The sequence below is a fragment of the Rhinoraja longicauda genome, chromosome 25, assembly GCF_053455715.1.
Source record: "Rhinoraja longicauda isolate Sanriku21f chromosome 25, sRhiLon1.1, whole genome shotgun sequence".
Lineage (NCBI taxonomy): Eukaryota > Metazoa > Chordata > Chondrichthyes > Rajiformes > Arhynchobatidae > Rhinoraja > Rhinoraja longicauda.
This window is the reverse complement of record NC_135977.1, coordinates 20,906,102-20,924,089: the sequence shown is the minus strand read 5'-3', so window position 1 is coordinate 20,924,089 and position 17,988 is coordinate 20,906,102. Positions and strand designations below refer to the sequence as shown.

Sequence of the window (17,988 nt, the reverse complement as noted above, 5' to 3'; positions counted from 1 at the left end):
GTAGTGGCAGAGCCTTATCTCAACAAGCCTTTTTTTAATGTACGCTACAACCTCCTTGTAATAATGACCAAAATATTATTTATCTTACAACTTACTTTGCATACATGATTATTTATTTTCTGTGTCACGTGTTTAGCCGGCTAATAACTTGTTTCGGTGCTTGTGTGACTCAGATTCTATGGAACTCAGAATTTTGATACTGTCAAGAGAGGACAACCTGCTCGATTGGTGCCAATCCATTATTTGGTTTATAATGTGTGGCGATTATAAGAATTCTTGCAATAAATCAGTATAGCTTTTTTGACTGCACATCTTTAGAAAGCCATTTACACGCCTAAAACAAGAAGATGTAGAAACAAAGAACTGCGAATATGGTTCACAGAAAAAGGCACAACGTGCTGGATTAACTCAGCAGGTCAGACAGCATCTCTGGAGGTCATGGATAAGTGAGATTTTGGGTCAGGTTTGATTGTGGTGGGTGGGGGAGGACAAAGCCTAGCAGGAAACGGGGGGGGGGGGAGGGGAGGGGGCGTGGTTGATAGGCAAATAGCTGGACTAAGACCAGAGATGAAAAGATAAAGTGTGAAACAAATGGAATGACGTATTGTGAAGTAGAGGAAGTTGAAGGTTCCCCCTTCCCCTTTTCCATCCCCACCCACCCCACCTGCCCATTTCCCTCTCCCCATCTCCCACCCCTTTCCATCTCCCCATCTCCCACCCCTTTCCATCTCCCCATCTCCCACCCCTTTCCATCTCCCCATCTCCCACCCCTTTCCATCTCCCACCCCTTTCCATCTCCCCATCTCCCACCCCTTTCCATCTCCCACCCTTTTCATTCACTGTCCTGTCACCTCATCTGTCCATTGCTTCCTCGTCCCACCCCACCTACCCTCTTTCATGTTTTCTCCTTTTAACTTCCCTACCCTCCATCCACTCGGCTTCCCCTTCTTTCCTCCCACTTTACTCCCTTCCTCCCACTTCTTCACCAATCCCTAATCATATCGTCTTCATCTTCGATACTTTTTTACTTCCTTCCTGCCCCGATCTTCCCCCTCACCCCATTCTCCCACTCCTGCGTCACAACTCCCATCTTTCATTCTCCACACCCTCCCCACTGTTACTTTCCCGACCCCTAACCTCCCTATCTCCTTTCCCTTTCACCCCCTGCTCCTCGTTCATCTCTGCCCCAATCCCCCTCGCCACGTTTGTGCAGATTATGCGTTTACTTATTGCACTGCAAACATATTAAATGCTTGAAGTTGAAGTGAAACATTTAACATGTGCGTTATATACATTGTTTTACTAAACAAGAAAAAAGTACTAATTCCAATTCAGTAGGTGGATAAATATTTTGATGATTGTTGATCTTCCAGGTAACCAACAATAAATTAATACTTTAAATAGTTTGTTTGCTTCTGCCTTCTATCGTGCAAACGTTTCAAAAGGAAGTTTCTAACTTTCGACTGCTGGGAATGAAACTAAAAATGTAGCACGTCAAACGTGGAGTCAACCATTATCAATGACAACGGGAAAGGCGGCTTCTCAAAAGGTGACATTACCAAAAGAAAGCTTTGAAACTCGACAAGACGTTTGCATTGGTATGTCGCATTAAAGTTCTCGAGGGCTGCCCCCTTTTTCTAGACCTTGATTCTGTTCAGATGCCCGCGTTGTGTGTCTAGCTTCAAAGATAACATAACAGTGTGCCTCTACAGAGAGATTCATGAGGCTCTGCTCCCTTTTTATGCGGCAGATTGTGCTTTCTTTCGGTGAGTAGGAATGCACTGTTTGAGTAAACAAGGAAGGGTCGGCATTGCTGCTGGGTGGGAGGCAGCCTTCGGGGGCCACTGTTGGACAACTAATGTGTGTGTTGCCCCTGCTGCCGCCGTGAAGACACGATTGGGCGAGCGCAGGCCAATGAAGGCAGGCAGGTCGGCAGGCAGTGGCGAGCAGGGCAGGAGGTGAAGAGATAAGTAAGTGCGCCAGTTGTGTCCTCGCTCCTCCCGCCGCCGCACAAACACTTGCCCGAGCCGAGTCCCCATGCAACTGTCAACTTGTCAGCGGAAATGATGAATTTAGGGTTTTTTTCCGCGCTTGGATTTCCTTCCTGAAGTAGTAAAGGCTGAGGCAACATGGGCGAGCGAGGTGGTGAAGAATTCTGCCGCAGGTACGACTTCTTGTGTGAGTACAACCCCTTGCTGCTGAATGTCTGGCCAGTCTTGGGGCGCTGGGGGTGAGCACACACTGTTCGCCGCTTGCCTTCAGCTCTGCCCGCGGATTGGGGATAGCGGCTGCGTGACTGACTGCAACCTTCAGTGGGGGATGAAGTTTTTAAAGCCAAATAACACAGGAACAAAACGCGGCGGTGCTGTTAGATGGGACTCGGCGGGCCAGGCAGCATCCGTGGGGGTGGATCGACAGGCGATATTTCGGGTCGGAACCCATCTTCAAACTAAAGTAGACACAAGGAACTGCAGATGCCAGTTTATAAACCAAAAGGAGCCAAAGTGCTGGAGTAACTCAGCGGGTCAGCCAGCGAGCTGCCGAGTTACTTCAGCACTGTATCTTTTTCAGACTTAAGTGCACCAACTTACAGGAGAGTCGTGTTGACTAGTTGTTGTGTCGACATGGTTCTCATAAACGCTTGCAGACGGCTCTGGTTGTAGAGTGCCACATGATGCAGGGCTGGGAGCTCCACTGTGCCGTTGCATCGGTGTCTGCGCTGCGATCAGTGGGTCGGAGAGGGGTTGCCATTGCCAAGAGTAGTTAAAAGCATGGACGATACTCTGCAAAACACCGTTTTCCCACTGTTGGCCAAAGCAGACAGTCTGAAGAAGGGTCCCGACCCGAAACGTTGTCTGTCCATTCCCTCCTGAGATGCTGACTGACCCGCCGAGTTACTCCAGCACTTTGTGTTTTGCTCACTATTCCTAAAATGATGGATCAGAAGGTTTTCCACAATTTCCTCAGGATTATCTATCGCGTGTTTAAGAAGTTTGTCATTTGGATCAACACACCTCAGTGTAGAGCAAGGAACTGCAGATGCTGGTTTACACCGAAGACAGACACCAAATGCTGGAGTAACTCAGCGGGTCATGCAGCATCTCTGGAGAAAAGGAATAGGTGACGTTTCAGATCGAGAACCTTCAGACTGAGAATCAGGGGAGAGGCAAACTAGAGATATGAAAAGGTACAGAGCAAATCACAGCCAGCCCCAGCCAAAGAGCCCACAATGGTCCATTGTGGGCTGTGGAGGAGGTGATAACGAGGGGATACTAACAGTGAAACTAGCAGGATGACTAGGAATGGGGAGGAATGGAGAGAGGAAATGCAAGAGTTGCTTGAAATTAGATAAATCAATATTAATGCACTGGTTGTAAGCTGCCCAAGTGAAATATGAGGTGCTGTTCCTACAATTTCTGTGTGGCCTTAGTGTTGCAGATGTAATCCTATCTTATTTCCCATCTGCTTTCTACTGTCAGCGCCTAAGGGCTTTGAGTCAATGAGAGATTTGCACGGAGTGGCACTCATTGAAGCACAAAGGATGAGTAACAATACATTCAAACAAATGAATTGATATGACATCAAAGGATAACTAAAACCAAAGTGTCACTTAAATTTGCACCACTGTAAACTTCACGCCAAATCTTCCAGGAAGATGCCTGATTTAAAATTTGGTGCCTTTGTAAGATGTTCAGAATTTGCTGGTGCCCTAAAGCCTACTAAAATGGCAGAATGTGTATTCAAATCTGAGGCCCAATTGTGAGCAAGACCGGCAATACTTACGAAATATAATATTGACGTGCCTCATTGTGATAATTTGCAATATTATTTTCTTAGTGGTGGGGGAGATGCCATTTAAACTGCAAGAGGATGTTTTAATACAATATGAACATTTTATAGTCTCACCTTGTGGCTCATTGAAAACAGGCCAGTGTCTTTGTCAACTGTCCTGCTTTATTCCTCTGAAGATCTATGTGGCACTCAAACGGTAGGGCTATTTCACCCTTCTCATACCCAGGGTGGAGTGATGTTGCCTCAATACAACCCAGGGAGCAGGTACTACTAATCAATTACTGCCAGGGTGAGCTAACTGCAATTAGAAACCTCTGCAGACAGTTTGTCATTCCCCTATGTCCCTGATAGTCACTGACTTGGGCCCCATGCCATCAATTCCTCTGCGTACCTTCTTGACCCTTCTTTGCAGACCAAATGTATAGAATGAAGAAAAATTGTCTGTTTCTGTGTGAGTGTGTGAGTGGCTCAGCACTTTTGCCCGGGTCAAATGCTGTGGAGGAGCCCTAATATTGGGAATCTGTAGAAATCGCCATATTGGTTGGACCTTATTGAAACCTGATGATACGTTTTCATTTCAGGCAATGGGTCAGAAAGGTTTGCCCAGCCCCGATGTGCTCTGGAGAATAGGCAGGTTGTACAACTAACCAAGATCATGGATGTTTTCTGCTGACATCTAAAGTGCCATCTATTAGAACATATCTGAGTTTAAAGATACTGTTTATAATTTTAATTAAAACTTCGTGGCCTTTACCCTGATTTCTGACACCCTCGCCCCAAAATATGTCTTCATGGATGGTGGTTGAGAACGCACTTTTGCCTTGGTTACCTGTGTGGTTAAATCGCCAGGTGACACTTTGTATCTCGATTTCACTCCAGTAAAAAAAACAAGAATTTATTTTGATGGTCCCTAAAAAGACATTTTGTATTTTTTTGTAAAGAGGGCAATAAAAACGACTTTAGCTGCCTTTGCCAGTTAGATTCCATATCAACTGTTCCACCATGGATGGCTGTACAGTGATTGGCACTGAGCGTGAATTTCTGGATAAGGTGCAATTTTAAAGTTATTTAAGTGCTGGCATACTAGAATTTTAATTAGTAATTCTTGATTTTTGTTTCCTGGCATTTGTGGGTTTTGTTGATGAACGTGTCCTCATTGGATGTGCGGCAAGGCTTGTCTGACAACTTAATCCAGTTACTCGTGTTAAATGCCTCTGGCTGAAGGATAATTCTGTGTCGTGAGCCACGTTTGGTAACGAGCTGAGTCATCTGTGGGCTGTCAAGCCAGATAAAAGAATCTACGTAGGGGCCAGGGAAGGGGATATGGCCAAAATATTTGCAGGCAAACACGTCCACACCTAACTTTGCTGGAGATCTGTAGATGGAGGGTTCCAGTACATGCGTGTGTTGTGCTTTAAGGTGACTGTTGCAAAGTATCCTTTAAACTTTGTGAAAGGGAAACTACCAACAAAAACTGCTCATGGATCACTCTAATTAGTTTCGTTTTTAGTTTGTAATGTTTGCAACTTAAAAGAGAAGTGTATTTACTGATTCGATATTGTATAATTCACGTATGCAGCAGTGTTTTCATTATAATGTCTTTCCTTCCTCTTTTCTGCAAAAGAGAAATTTCCCAGCATTCGCAACCAAGTTGCACTATTTCTCATTCAGGTATTTTTAGCAATAGGTTTGTGAATTAGCTTGCATTTTCTGGTCCAATTTATACACCCCAAATCATATACAATTTACAGTGCAGATCTACAGCATAGAAAATTTACAACTCCGTCCATCAAGTCTGTGCTGGTTCAGAAAGAGCTTTCCAGCTTAATCCCATCATCCTGCACTAGTTCCAGAGCCCTGCAGGTCGCAGCTGTTCCAGTGCAATGAGGGCAAAATCTATGCCCCCTACTGTTTTGCTGGACGAGACTTGATCGGCCAAATATCTCCCTTTGTTATTGTGAAATGTGATCTTTGCATTTCAGTCACAATGAGTTTAATCAGCTCTTGGTTCGGTGCAACAGCACGACACTTCACCTGAGGCAAAGAACATCAAATGTGGTTCTTTTACACGTCGACACGAGTTGTTCAGGTAACATTCAGAGACATTTTTAGCTTGGAAATCCTGTCGTGCAGTGAAACTGCATGTAACTTACGACATCTATATGGAATGTTTACCCAGCAACTTACTGGCGGGTACACGGTTACATCCAGTACACGTCACTGAGGGGTTGTATTCCTGGAAAATGGTCCATATCGCATTTCCCGTAATCTGAATCCGTCTCAAAAATTGACAATTTGTTGCTTCTCTTGCATTTTGTGTTTATTTAGTTGGAGTAAGATGAGAAAAGAGGAGAAGTGAAATGTAAAGGTGGAGCGAGGGATATAGGTGGAAGGGGATGGGAGAGTGGAAAGAGTAGGCCTTGGCAGAAGAGGTGTTCAGTTATGTGGCCTCCTTTAGTGTTCGACAGCAGACTAGGCTGTCGAACACTTGTGCTCTGTCTGCCGATGCCTGCTGGATCTACCGGTTGCTAACCATTTTAACTCCACTTCCCATTCCCATACTGAATTTTCTGCCCTGGGCCTCCATTGGCAGAGTGAGGCCACAGGAAACTAAGAAGAGGACCTTGTATTGCACGTGGGTAGCGTACAACCCAATGGTGTGAACGTTGATCTCTCCAATTTCAAGTCATCCTCCCCCTCCCACCAAGGTGTGCACACATCCCTATCTCCCACCACCCTAATCCTCTTGCTCCTTTCCCCTCATCCGTATGCTCATCTCTCATTCTTGAGTCCCATATTTCCTTTCTGTTCCCCCCCCCCACCACGGCTTCTGCTCCTCCATGTCCCCTTCCAGTTAAATCATTGTTTCCTGCTTTACATTTCACTCCTTGTAAGTTGCATGTCGACACAAGGGCCTGCAGATGCTGTTTTTTCTTTAAAGTCACACCATGCTGGAGAAACTCAGCGGGTTGAGCAGCATCTCTGGCAAACATGGGTTGGCAATGTTTTGGATTGGGACCCTTCTTCAGACTGAAAAGTTGCATTCTTACTTTGGCAATTCACCCAATTAGCTAGTGTTGTTCTGAGGTTGTAAAACAACATGCTTCTACTTTTATTGAATTTTAAGCACATAACCTATTGTATTTTTCCTGCAGTGAAATAAACTCCAACTGTATATACACTGACGCACACACTCCTCAAACACTTGCTTTGAGCCAACATTTTGAAATATAGGTCTATGGAAATTTTACACTGAGTGTTTCTACATGAAAAAATAACACTTTTCTCATCATAAATAACAATCTCAGGCGTATTCGATTATTTCTGATAGATATGCATATCAGATCAAGAAGAGCTGATGTTTTTAACTTTCTTGCCTATATCGCCTATGTAATCTAGTTTTCACCTTTTCTTTGTGCAAACTGTTACGCAAATATTGAGTAGCTGCTGCTTTTGCCCTCGTGACATTGATGCATTTTAAAAAATCATTCACTACGCCGTCACGATGATTCCAAGGTTATCAAACCGCATTTATACAAAGTTCTTATTTCTTTAAAGTCTTTCCAAAGTAACTTTTCAATGAAAGATAAACTGCACTCCAAAAAAAAATGTTTTTCGATAAAACCTTCTCTCCTGCAAGTTTGATTATTTATAGTCCTTTCTGTCAGTCATGAGTGTGGGTGTCACTTAAAACATATGCAGGAGAGCTTTCCAAAATGGGCAATGAATTCATGTGTAGCAACTGGGTATGACTTGTGGTAAACAAGTTTCTGACAAATGCTCATTGTTTAATTCTGCAAGGACTGCAATAACATTTATGCAGGAATGATTTTTAAAAATGTCACAAAGCCAAATTGGATTGCTTATAATTATCCCAAGAGTATTGCGAATCCATAGAATTTATTTTTGGATTTGATGCATTATTTTTCCAGTTGGTTTCAATGTTTACTCTCCTGTGACAAATATATAACTTTTTGCAGCTTTGCATGTTTGTTAAATGTAAAAGACTGATTGTAGTGCATTGGACAAGACAATTGCTCATCTCATCCGAAACTGGCTTGTTGAAGCCGTATTTATAACGAGTCATAAATAATTGTTAATGTGCTGCTGACGTCTGAAGCAACAGCCTGGGATGCCCTGAGTCCCTCGAGTTGAGAATGCCAAAACCTGCAAGGGTTTTAACACGGCTTTAATAGTATTGAGGTAATTTACTCAAGTCGTTCACAATAAAGTTGAGGTAGTGACAAATATACTTGGCATGCCTGCTGCCCAAACTGTGGCACTGCCAGCAAAGGCAGAAATTCCTGGGGGAGCCCCAGCTCCATGAACGAAACAACCCCTGGCATCTTCAAGTATTTGTGGGGGTGGGTCTGTGATACGTGTATTACTAAATGTGAACAAATGGAGCTTTCATTCGGGCAGTTTGGGAACCGCTGTTCTCGTACAACTAACTAGATAAGCAGGAAATGTGCAGTGTTGAACAGCTATAGACAATAGACAATAGGTGCAGGAGTAGGCCATTCAGCCCTTCGAGCCAGCACCGCCATTCAATGCGATCATGGCTGATCACTCTCAATCAGTACCCCGTTCCTGCCTTCTCCCCATACCCCCTCACTCCGCTATCCTTAAGAGCTCTATCCAGCTCTCTCTTGAAAGCATCCAACGAACTGGCCTCCACTGCCTTCTGAGGCAGAGAATTCCACACCTTCACCACTCTCTGACTGAAAAAGTTCTTCCTCATCTCCGTTCTAAATGGCCTACCCCTTATTCTTAAACTGTGGCCCCTTGTTCTGGACTCCCCCAACATTGGGAACATGTTTCCTGCCTCTAATGTGTCCAATCCCCTAATTATCTTATATGTTTCAATAAGATCCCCCCTCATCCTTCTAAATTCCAGTGTATACAAGCCCAATCGCTCCAGCCTTTCAACATACGACAGTCCCGCCATTCCGGGAATTAACCTAGTGAACCTACGCTGCACGCCCTCCATAGCAAGAATATCCTTCCTCAAATTTGGAGACCAAAACTGCACACAGTACTCCAGGTGCGGTCTCACCAGGGCCCGGTACAACTGTAGAAGGACCTCTTTGCTCCTATACTCAACTCCTCTTGTTACGAAGGCCAACATTCCATTGGCTTTCTTCACTGCCTGCTGTACCTGCATGCTTCCTTTTATTGACTGATGCACTAGGACACCCAGATCTCGTTGAACTCCCCCTCCTCCTAACTTGACACCATTCAGATAATAATCTGCCTTTCTATTCTTACTTCCAAAGTGAATAACCTCACACTTATCTACATTAAACTGCATCTGCCATGTATCCGCCCACTCACACAACCTGTCCAAGTCACCCTGCAGCCTTATTGCATCTTCCTCACAATTCACACTACCCCCCAGCTTAGTATCATCTGCAAATTTGCTAATGGTACTTTTAATCCCATCGTCTAAGTCATTAATGTATATCGTAAATAGCTGGGGTCCCAGCACCGAACCTTGCGGTACCCCACTGGTCACTGCCTGCCATTCCGAAAGGGACCCATTTATCCCCACTCTTTGCTTTCTGTCTGTCAACCAATTTTCTATCCATGTCAGTACCCTACCCCCAATACCATGTGCCCTAATTTTGCCCACTAATCTCCTATGTGGGACCTTGTCGAAGGCTTTCTGAAAGTCGAGGTACACCACATCCACTGGCTCTCCCCTGTCAATTTTCCTAGTTACATCCTCAAAAAATTCCAGTAGATTTGTCGAGCATGATTTCCCCTTCGTAAATCCATGCTGACTCGGAATGATCCCGTTACTGCTATCCAAATGCTCAGCAATTTCGTCTTTTATAAATTGACTCCAGCATCTTCCCCACCACTGATGTCAGACTAACTGGTCTATAGTTACCCGTTTTCTCTCTCCCTCCTTTCTTAAAAAGTGGGATAACATTTGCTATCCTCCAATCCACAGGAACTGATCCTGAATCTATAGAACATTGAAAAATGATCTCCAATGCTTCCACTATTTCTAGAGCCACCTCCTTAAGTACCCTGGGATGCAGACCATCGCGCCTGGGGATTTATCAGCCTTCAGTCCCATCAGTCTACCCAAAACCATTTCCTGCCTAATGTGGATTTCCTTCAGTTCCTCCATCACCCTAGGTTCTCCGGCCCCTAGAACATTTGGGAGATTGTGTGTATCTTCCTCAGTGAAGACAGATCCAAAGTAACGGTTTAACTCGTAAATATGAAGCAGCAAAAGTGGATCCGTGTTTAACCAGCAATCTTAATAAAGTTAATTTGCGTTCAAAATATCAAAAATGGAAGGAGGAACATTTTTTTAATCAACTGAGGGGCTTCTACCAGTGTCGATAACGTACCAGCCTGGCAGTGGGAAGTCCTCCAGCACTGAAATTTCTCTGATTTTGTTTCGAGTCAACTGCTGTTGTTTGAAAGCAGCACAATGACTTACCAAGTCAAGCTTCACTGTTGATTTACACTGATCAGCCAAAACATTATGACCTGATGAGCCAAAACATTATGACCACCTGCCTAATATGCTGTTGGTCCTCCGTGTGCAGCCCCATACGCAGCAGGGTGCGATGCACTATGTACTGTGATACATTCCTCCCCTGTCCACCATTAATATTTTCTGTGACTTGTGCCACCGTAGACCTTCTGTCGGTTCGGACCAGATGGGAAAGCTTTGTTGCTCTAGCGCATCAATAAGCCTTGGGCGCCCAACACCCTGTCGCCGGTTTGTCCCTCCTTGGACCACTGTCGGTAGGTACTCGCCACTGCTGACCGGGAGCACCCCACAAGCCTTGCCATTTCAGAGATGCTCTGACCCAGTGGTCTGCCCATAACAGTTTGGTCCTTGTCAAAGTTGCTCAGATCTTTACTCCTGCCCATTTCTCCTGCATCCAACACATCAAGAACTGACTGTTCACTTGCTGCCTAATACATCCCACCCCTTGACAGGTGCCATTGTAACAAGATAATCAATGTTATTCTCTTTGCCTGTCAGTGGTCATAATGTTTTGGCTGATCGGTGTATTTCTACATGTTGATTTATGCCTTGTATGGGATCATGGTTTGTGAACATTGTTGAAGTTTCAGTCAGCTACACAAGTGAAGTGTAGCTCCATCACACTCCTGACTTAAGCCTTACAGATGGTTGATGGGATTTGAGGAGTCTAAAGGATCAAAGAGTAAGACAAGAATCGCAGCACAATGGCGCAGTTAGTAGAGCTGCTGCCTCACAGCGCCAGAGACCCGGGTTCAATCCTGACCTCGGGTGATGTCTGTGTGGAGTTTGCACGTTGTTTCTGTGACCATGTAAGTTTTCTCTGGGTGCTTGTTTCCTCCCACTTCCCAAAGATATGCGGATTTGTAGATTAATTGGCCTCTGTAAAATTGCTCCAGTATGTAGGAAGTGGATGCAAAAGTGGGATAACATGGATCTGACCTGAACAGGTTATTGATGGTATGGGCTTCATGGGCCGAAGGGCCTGTTTCTATGTATTTAAAATATATCTAAACTAAAAGAATAATTTTGGAACATATAAATTAATTTACTCTCAAAATTGCAAAAAGAAAATGTAATTGGTGCTGCCTCATGAAATGTTTGTAATTCATTTAAGTGTGAATGGTATTGTTTTCTCTCCATATCCTTTAATTCTGAATGAGTTAAAACACTAGAGGACAAATGTAGATGGAATCTGATCCTTCTGGTCTGCATGGCTTGGCTGCACAGAGTGCAGTACATTTATCAACTAAACCACTGGAGTAAAGTTCAAAATAATTTTCCTTGGCAGTTCTCATTTATAGGAGCAGATTTTGGTTCATATTCTCAAACACTGCATAATGTGTAAATAATAGCATTGTAAAATCAAGTGAAACTCCTGTGCGCTTAGCAGGGGGACCATGATGTCTTACATTGAGTGATTTTGTAGGTCAAATAAAAGTCTTTTTAATGTTATTATTTAAGTTTGTTAATATCAATGTACTGAAATGGTCTTTGTAGTTCCTCAATTCTCCAAAGATTTGATTTACATTTTGGCAAACAGATAACATTTAAGGTTTTCCCGAAGGGTTAGAGGAAGGATGGGAAGGCTTCGGTGAGGGTGCAGAAGAGGCTCACCATCGTGCTGCCTGGATTAGAGGGTATTAGTAATAAGGAAAGGCTGGACAGACTTGACTTGTTTTATGTGGAATGCTGGAGGTTGACAAGAGACCTGACAGAACTCTACAAAATTAAGAGGTATAGATAGGGGTAGACTGTCAGCACCTTTTTCGATGTGTGGGAATATCAAAGACGAGAGGGCACAGGTATAAGGTAGGAGAGTGAAAGTTTAAATGGGGTGTGCAGGGCATGATTTTGTACACTGGGTGGTGGATGACTGGAATGTGCTACCAGGGGTGGTGATGGGGGTGGATGTGATAGTCCGTTTAAAAGGCTTCTGCATAAATACATGGATATGCAGGGAATAGAGGATATGGATCATGCACATGAGAATAGTTTATCTTGGCATCCTGCAGAGACAAGGAACGGCAGATGCTGTTTTACAAAAAAAGACACCAACGTGCTGGAGTAACTCGGCAGGTCAAGCGACATCCCTGGAGAACAGTTTGGGACTCCCCTTCATGAAGGTTTCCGAGCCGAAACCTATCCATGTTCTCCAGGGATGCTGCCTGATCCGCTGAGTTACTCAAGTACTTTGTGTCTTTGTTTTATCTTGGCATCGTGTTCGGCACAGACATTGTGGGGCACAGAACCTGTTCCTGTGCTGTAGTTTCCGATGTTCTATGGATATTGTACAAATACATTCATTTATGTATATCACAGAAGCAATTGCTGCAATATCTATACTTGCATATGTATACTTGACCCAGACTTTTTTTGCTTGTCATCTTTATTTTGTATTTGCATTTCTCCAAGGCACTAATGTGGCTTTTGTCTCTTTTCCTTCTCCAGCGTAATCCAGCAGTGCCAGATGTTGCAATGAATGGCGACACTGTAGAACAAGGGTCTCCGACACAGCCGCGCAGCTGGAAAGAGTTCTGTGAGCTGCACGCTCATGCTGCTGCCAGGGAACTTGCCAGGCAGTATTTGCTGTTTGCAAATGAAAGCCCAAATCACGACTTGCAAGGGGCTGAAAACTTTTCTTCGTATTTCACTGATCTCTTTCAGCAGTACTTCAGGAACGAGGTAAAGGAGGGATTTGTTATGAACAGGTGTATTGTGGCGCCCTTTACAGGAGTACAGGATTATAGGGAAACGGGCAGGAAGAATCCTGATGGCTCCTCTGGTCTGGTTGTACCTAAGATGGATGCTGCGGTGAACAGTGCTGAGGCATCAGAAAGGGGTTCCGACGCGCACCTTGTGCTTTCATCAAAAGCCCAAAGCTCTGAAGATGTTTCTATTTCTGCGTGTCCCTCGCTTGAGCGACCAAAATCACTGACGCAGTTTACCAGAACTGTGGGGGGCAGCATACGGGGCCTGTTCCGGAGAAAATCAACAGATTCCACGGTGATTGAAAGAAGAGGAGCTTCTGCCGTGGCCAGCTCTCCTGAAAAGGAATGGTTGAAACACCTGACTCATAAGTTCACTCGTTCAAGAACTCCGTCTAAAGAAGAGGTTCATGATATCCGCAAGGAAGACATTTTAAATTATATGGTGGTGGATGATGTCAGCATGGACGTGGGGACACGATGGCAAAAGTGTAGGCTGCTTGTGCGAAGGGCAAAGTCTTGCGAAGGTGGTGGATTTTACATTCTGGAGTTGTTTGATCCACCAAAGGTATGTGCAATGTCGATTATGACCGACCGGGTGGTTGAACAATGAATTGAACTCCCTTATTATACTGGCAGACTTTGATAGTTTTATGTTAAAGCAGTTATGAATTTAGAACCATTCTAAACACTATGGGAATCTGCTTAAGCAATTATTAAGGGCTTCATATAATATATTCACAGATAATGAACATGTATTGTTCAATGAAAGATACAGCATGGAAACATGACCTTCTCCCCACCAAATCCACTCCAACCATCGATCACCTGTCCACACTAGTTCTATGTTATCCCACTTTCCCCGTCCACTCCCTACACACTAGGGGTAATTTACAAAGGCCAATTAACCTCCAAACGCAGGTATCACAAAATGCTGGAGTAACTCAGCAGGTCAGGCAGCATCTAGGAGAGAGGGAAAGGGAGAGAATGAGACCCATTCCCTCTCTCCTAAATGCTGCCTGACCTGCTGAGATACCTTCGATTTGTACCAGCATCTGCCGTTATTTTTCTACACTAACCTCCAAACGCACGTCTTTGAGATGTTGTAGGAAACTCATGCGGTCACAGGGAGAACGTTGATACTCCACGTAGACCCGAGGTCAGGATCGAACCCGGGTTTCTGGTGCTGCCGCTGCAGCAGCTCCACCAGCTGCACCATTGTGCTGCCTGAGGTGTTTCACATTAGCATCTGTTTTCATATTGAGCTTGGTCCACTGCCAGCACTAAACAGATGTTTAGATGCCAGCAGAATATAGACGTGACTTTTAAAATTTTTGACTTGCTGGGTTGGAATTTTGCGCTAGTATTTTAGTGGTGGCATGTGAACATTTTGTGTTGCTACAGGGTGTGATGTGCACTGCATGGTAAGTGCTGCAGCACATTTCAAACAAGTTGAGAACCATAAATTAGGCAGGAAGTGCAAGTTGAAATGAAATCAATTTGCACAAATCTACCAACTGCATGATTGATTTGATCATCAGGGTGCCCTCTAGACACCTGCAATAAGTCTCCGCTATGTCCAGTGGTTGGAGAGTTTGGTTCTCATCCATTGCTTGTGTCCTGACTAGATATTGTTATCAGTTCCACACATTGTAGTACCAGTGCTGAACACATGCTTTCTTCTGTCGGGCCTTATGCGATGCGGCATGGTTCTGTTTTTTGTTTGGTAATTTCTACTGGTGGGAAATTATAAATTATGTCTGCCTGTCCTGAAACATGTTGTGGCTGCTGTTGATGCCCCAGTTTCTTGCTTTTGATGTTATTTTCAATGTCATGCATCCCACAACACTCCTGGTCAGTGCTCTTCCCTCAAACTAGATATAGGCACTCTTGGCAACTAACAAGTCACTGGATTCCCCTCGCCCGCTACCACCCCCCTCTGTGTCAACAATGACCACTCATAGATTGAGCTGTTTACTAATGTTTTGTTTGTATTCTCAATGGCTACGAGCATAATTTGTGGAAAAGATAAGGAATTGGCGGAAGTGATCTAATTTCCGGGGTATTTTTGTTTATTATTTCCTCCAATTTACAATGCCGAATAATCTGGGAAATGTGTTTATAATTAGAAATGCATATAACCTCTATGTTCAACCCATGGTGCTTGCACGAAGTTACATCTCACTCTGCTACATACAAACCACTTATGTAAAATTTGAAACTTGTACAAACCTGTTTATGTATATATATTTAAAAAACTGGATGCCTGAAATAGGGATTTGAGGCATCTTTGTTGTTCTTGTGGAAAATGTGACTTGGTTCAATAATATTTGTTTGTGGATCTAAGAATGCAGAATTATATTTGATAGCTGTACTTTGTGTTTGTAGCAGTGTCTCAAACCACAGTGTTCGTTTATGTTCAGTGCATCGCTCCACTTGAAGGCCTTTTACAATTCAGAGTGGGCTGGGATCAATGCATTGGGTGTCAAGCTTTCGTCACCCATCCCTTCTCTCCAGAGATACTGCCTGTCCCACTGAATCACCATATTAGGCTTCATATTTCCCAAGGCTAATCTAACATTTAAAATAATGCTCATCTCTGTGAAAGAATTGAAAGAAAATAAATTTGTATATTATTTGTGTTTTATTTTGTGGTGCTGGCTCGAAGGGCCGAATGGCCTATTGCACCTATTTTCTCTGTTTCTATTTTACAAATCAATTCTTAATGTACCATAGCTTTCATGGGCAGAAGCAGAAGATCACATTTTCTGCACATCTGCAGCCACTATCTGTTTGGATATTTCCTCCTTTGGTTATTTTTAAAGAGCGAGTGAAGGTTGAGTTGGTGGTGAGGCACATTGCCTGACTGGCGTGTTTAAACTGAAATGTTCCCTAGCGTCCTATAAACAACAGCATTAATATAGTTGTGCCCTTCTGGATGTTACATAAATATTTAACCATATGTTTCCTGCTCATTGTTGAACGGGGTCTCCCTGGATGCCCAATATTTAACTGAAGCAAGGAAAATTATTTCTTCAACATCAAACATGATAGGAGTTTTTTTTAAATTTTCGTCTGAAGACTGATAAATGTCTTTCTAGTGTCGGAAAACTTACAAAGTTGCCTAATAGAAGTATGATTGGACAAGAAAAAAAGACAGCATCAGGCAATGAAAGGACTGAAAGTGAAGGAAGTGGGTCTTAAAGCAGAGGAGGTAGACAAAGAGACACAAGGAACTGCAGGTGCCAGCTTACAAAAACAAGGCACAAAGTGCTGGTTGAGATAGACAAAGAGGAAGGCTTGGGGAGGGGAGTCTAGAGTTCCCAGTTAAGATTACTGAATGTTTGTTCTCTTAGCGCCCTGATCATTTGGTTCTCGTGTGCGACCTTGTGCAATGTAGGTAAGCTTTGAATCACAGAAGGGATGGCACACAGCTCGCAAGGGAAAAGTAGGGAATGAGAGTGGGACTAATTGATCAGTCTGATTAAAGTGATGATAGGTACAATGGGCTAAATGATTTCTTACAAGGGTAACAATAACTTCATCTGCCTTTCACACAATGCCACAAAGATTTTTTTTCGGATTTCATTAATGCAGTAGGAGCTAATTGGTCTTTCCGGCCTAGGATTTGGCCCTTCAATGTGGCAATGTGCACACATTGTGACGAGTGTATATTTTGTTGTGGAATGAAACAAATTGTGGTAAATTATTGTTCCACCCGGAGAGAAGGGAAGCGAGTCAGAGTGTCGCTGAATTGTGTGTGTGTATGTGGGGAGGAAGATGTTTGACAACACATCAGAGGTGACTCGATCTTCTTTTGGATAGTGTCATAGTTCAATATTTAACAAATGCCCAATAAAACATCCAATCTTATGTGTTATTGATCTACAATATACTTTCAATTGATGCGCCTTTGGAAAGAAACTGAAGTGAGTATGCAGCTAAGGCTAAATGTCAAATTCTAAAATAATTCTGGGATGTTAAATAGCTTTTTCACTTGTCTTTATGTTGTGTGCAGTGGTTTGGCAGGGCTGCTTGCAGTTTTTGACTTTCAGATAAACATTTGATGTTCTATGTTTCCTGTTTTTCTACCATGGAAATGCATTTTTTCCCCTTTATCTGGATTTTGCTTCTATTTTTGGTGCATCTGTCTTTTGCTGTCTGACAATGAATAGCAGTTGTGCACAGAAGTAATAAACACAATAATTTACCAGCATTTAATTTATTCAGTGCTTAAAATGAAGAAATGGATTGAGGTGAGAGGAAACAAAGTGGCTGTACTTTAAAACCACAGCCCTGAAAGCATTACGTGCATGTTCTTCCATTGTTTCACTTCCCTGGTTTTAAAGGCACTCCTATTAGTTGGGAATCTCGCAGAATCTCGAGTACCTTCAAACATTAGCCTGTGGTATCTTTTTTCCATATGTGACCATTCCCCATTTGAGAAGGGAGGGCATTTAGTCTTGTGCAACACCTACAATCTTGCTGTTTAATAACTAAGCAGTAAACAGGATAAGTAAGATCCTTGTCTTTTTTTTTGCCCTTTTCCAAATGTGCAAGTTTTACCAACAACACTACGTGGGGCAAGAGTTCTCATGAATTGACCTTTTGTAGCCAAAAGGTCAAAGCCCTGCTGAGGTCTGGCCAACCATGCCCTGTGCTCACACATACTCTGGAACCCATACTTAACCTGTGACCTCGGGAGGAATATGCTTAATCAGTTCATCTGCTGGGCGTCTCCAGTTAGCAATCTGAGTATAAATGCTCTTGCAAACCTTCCTTAAACCTGCAGCCAAAAGTGCAGGAGGCCAATAATTGCAAGGGCAGATTTTCCTGTGCAGCTCTGATGCATACAGCATAAGGCAAACTCGCATCATGTATCTCAATTCGAGTCTGCTTCTGGTCAGCTCTAACCTGTTAAACTGGTCCTGAATCTACAGTGATCGAAGACTGATATAGTTACTTCAGTGAAAAATT

General features: G+C 43.5%; 1 protein-coding gene across 3 annotated transcripts in view; it reads left to right on the top strand.

Annotated features, from left to right (window-relative positions):
• sh2b3 (SH2B adaptor protein 3) overlaps positions 1-17,988 on the top strand; it is a 141,034-nt gene that overhangs the window by 2,687 nt on the left and 120,359 nt on the right. The window contains exons 1-2 of one of the 3 annotated variants that reach the window (XM_078421589.1): positions 1,943-2,164; positions 12,755-13,579. In XM_078421589.1, coding sequence (XP_078277715.1) covers positions 12,782-13,579 — 798 coding nt within the window. In that variant the 5' untranslated portion in view covers positions 1,943-2,164; positions 12,755-12,781. Of the gene's footprint in view, positions 1-1,942; positions 2,179-12,754; positions 13,580-17,988 lie in introns of those variants that run through there. The other 2 variants (XM_078421587.1, XM_078421588.1) reach the window with 2 other exon arrangements.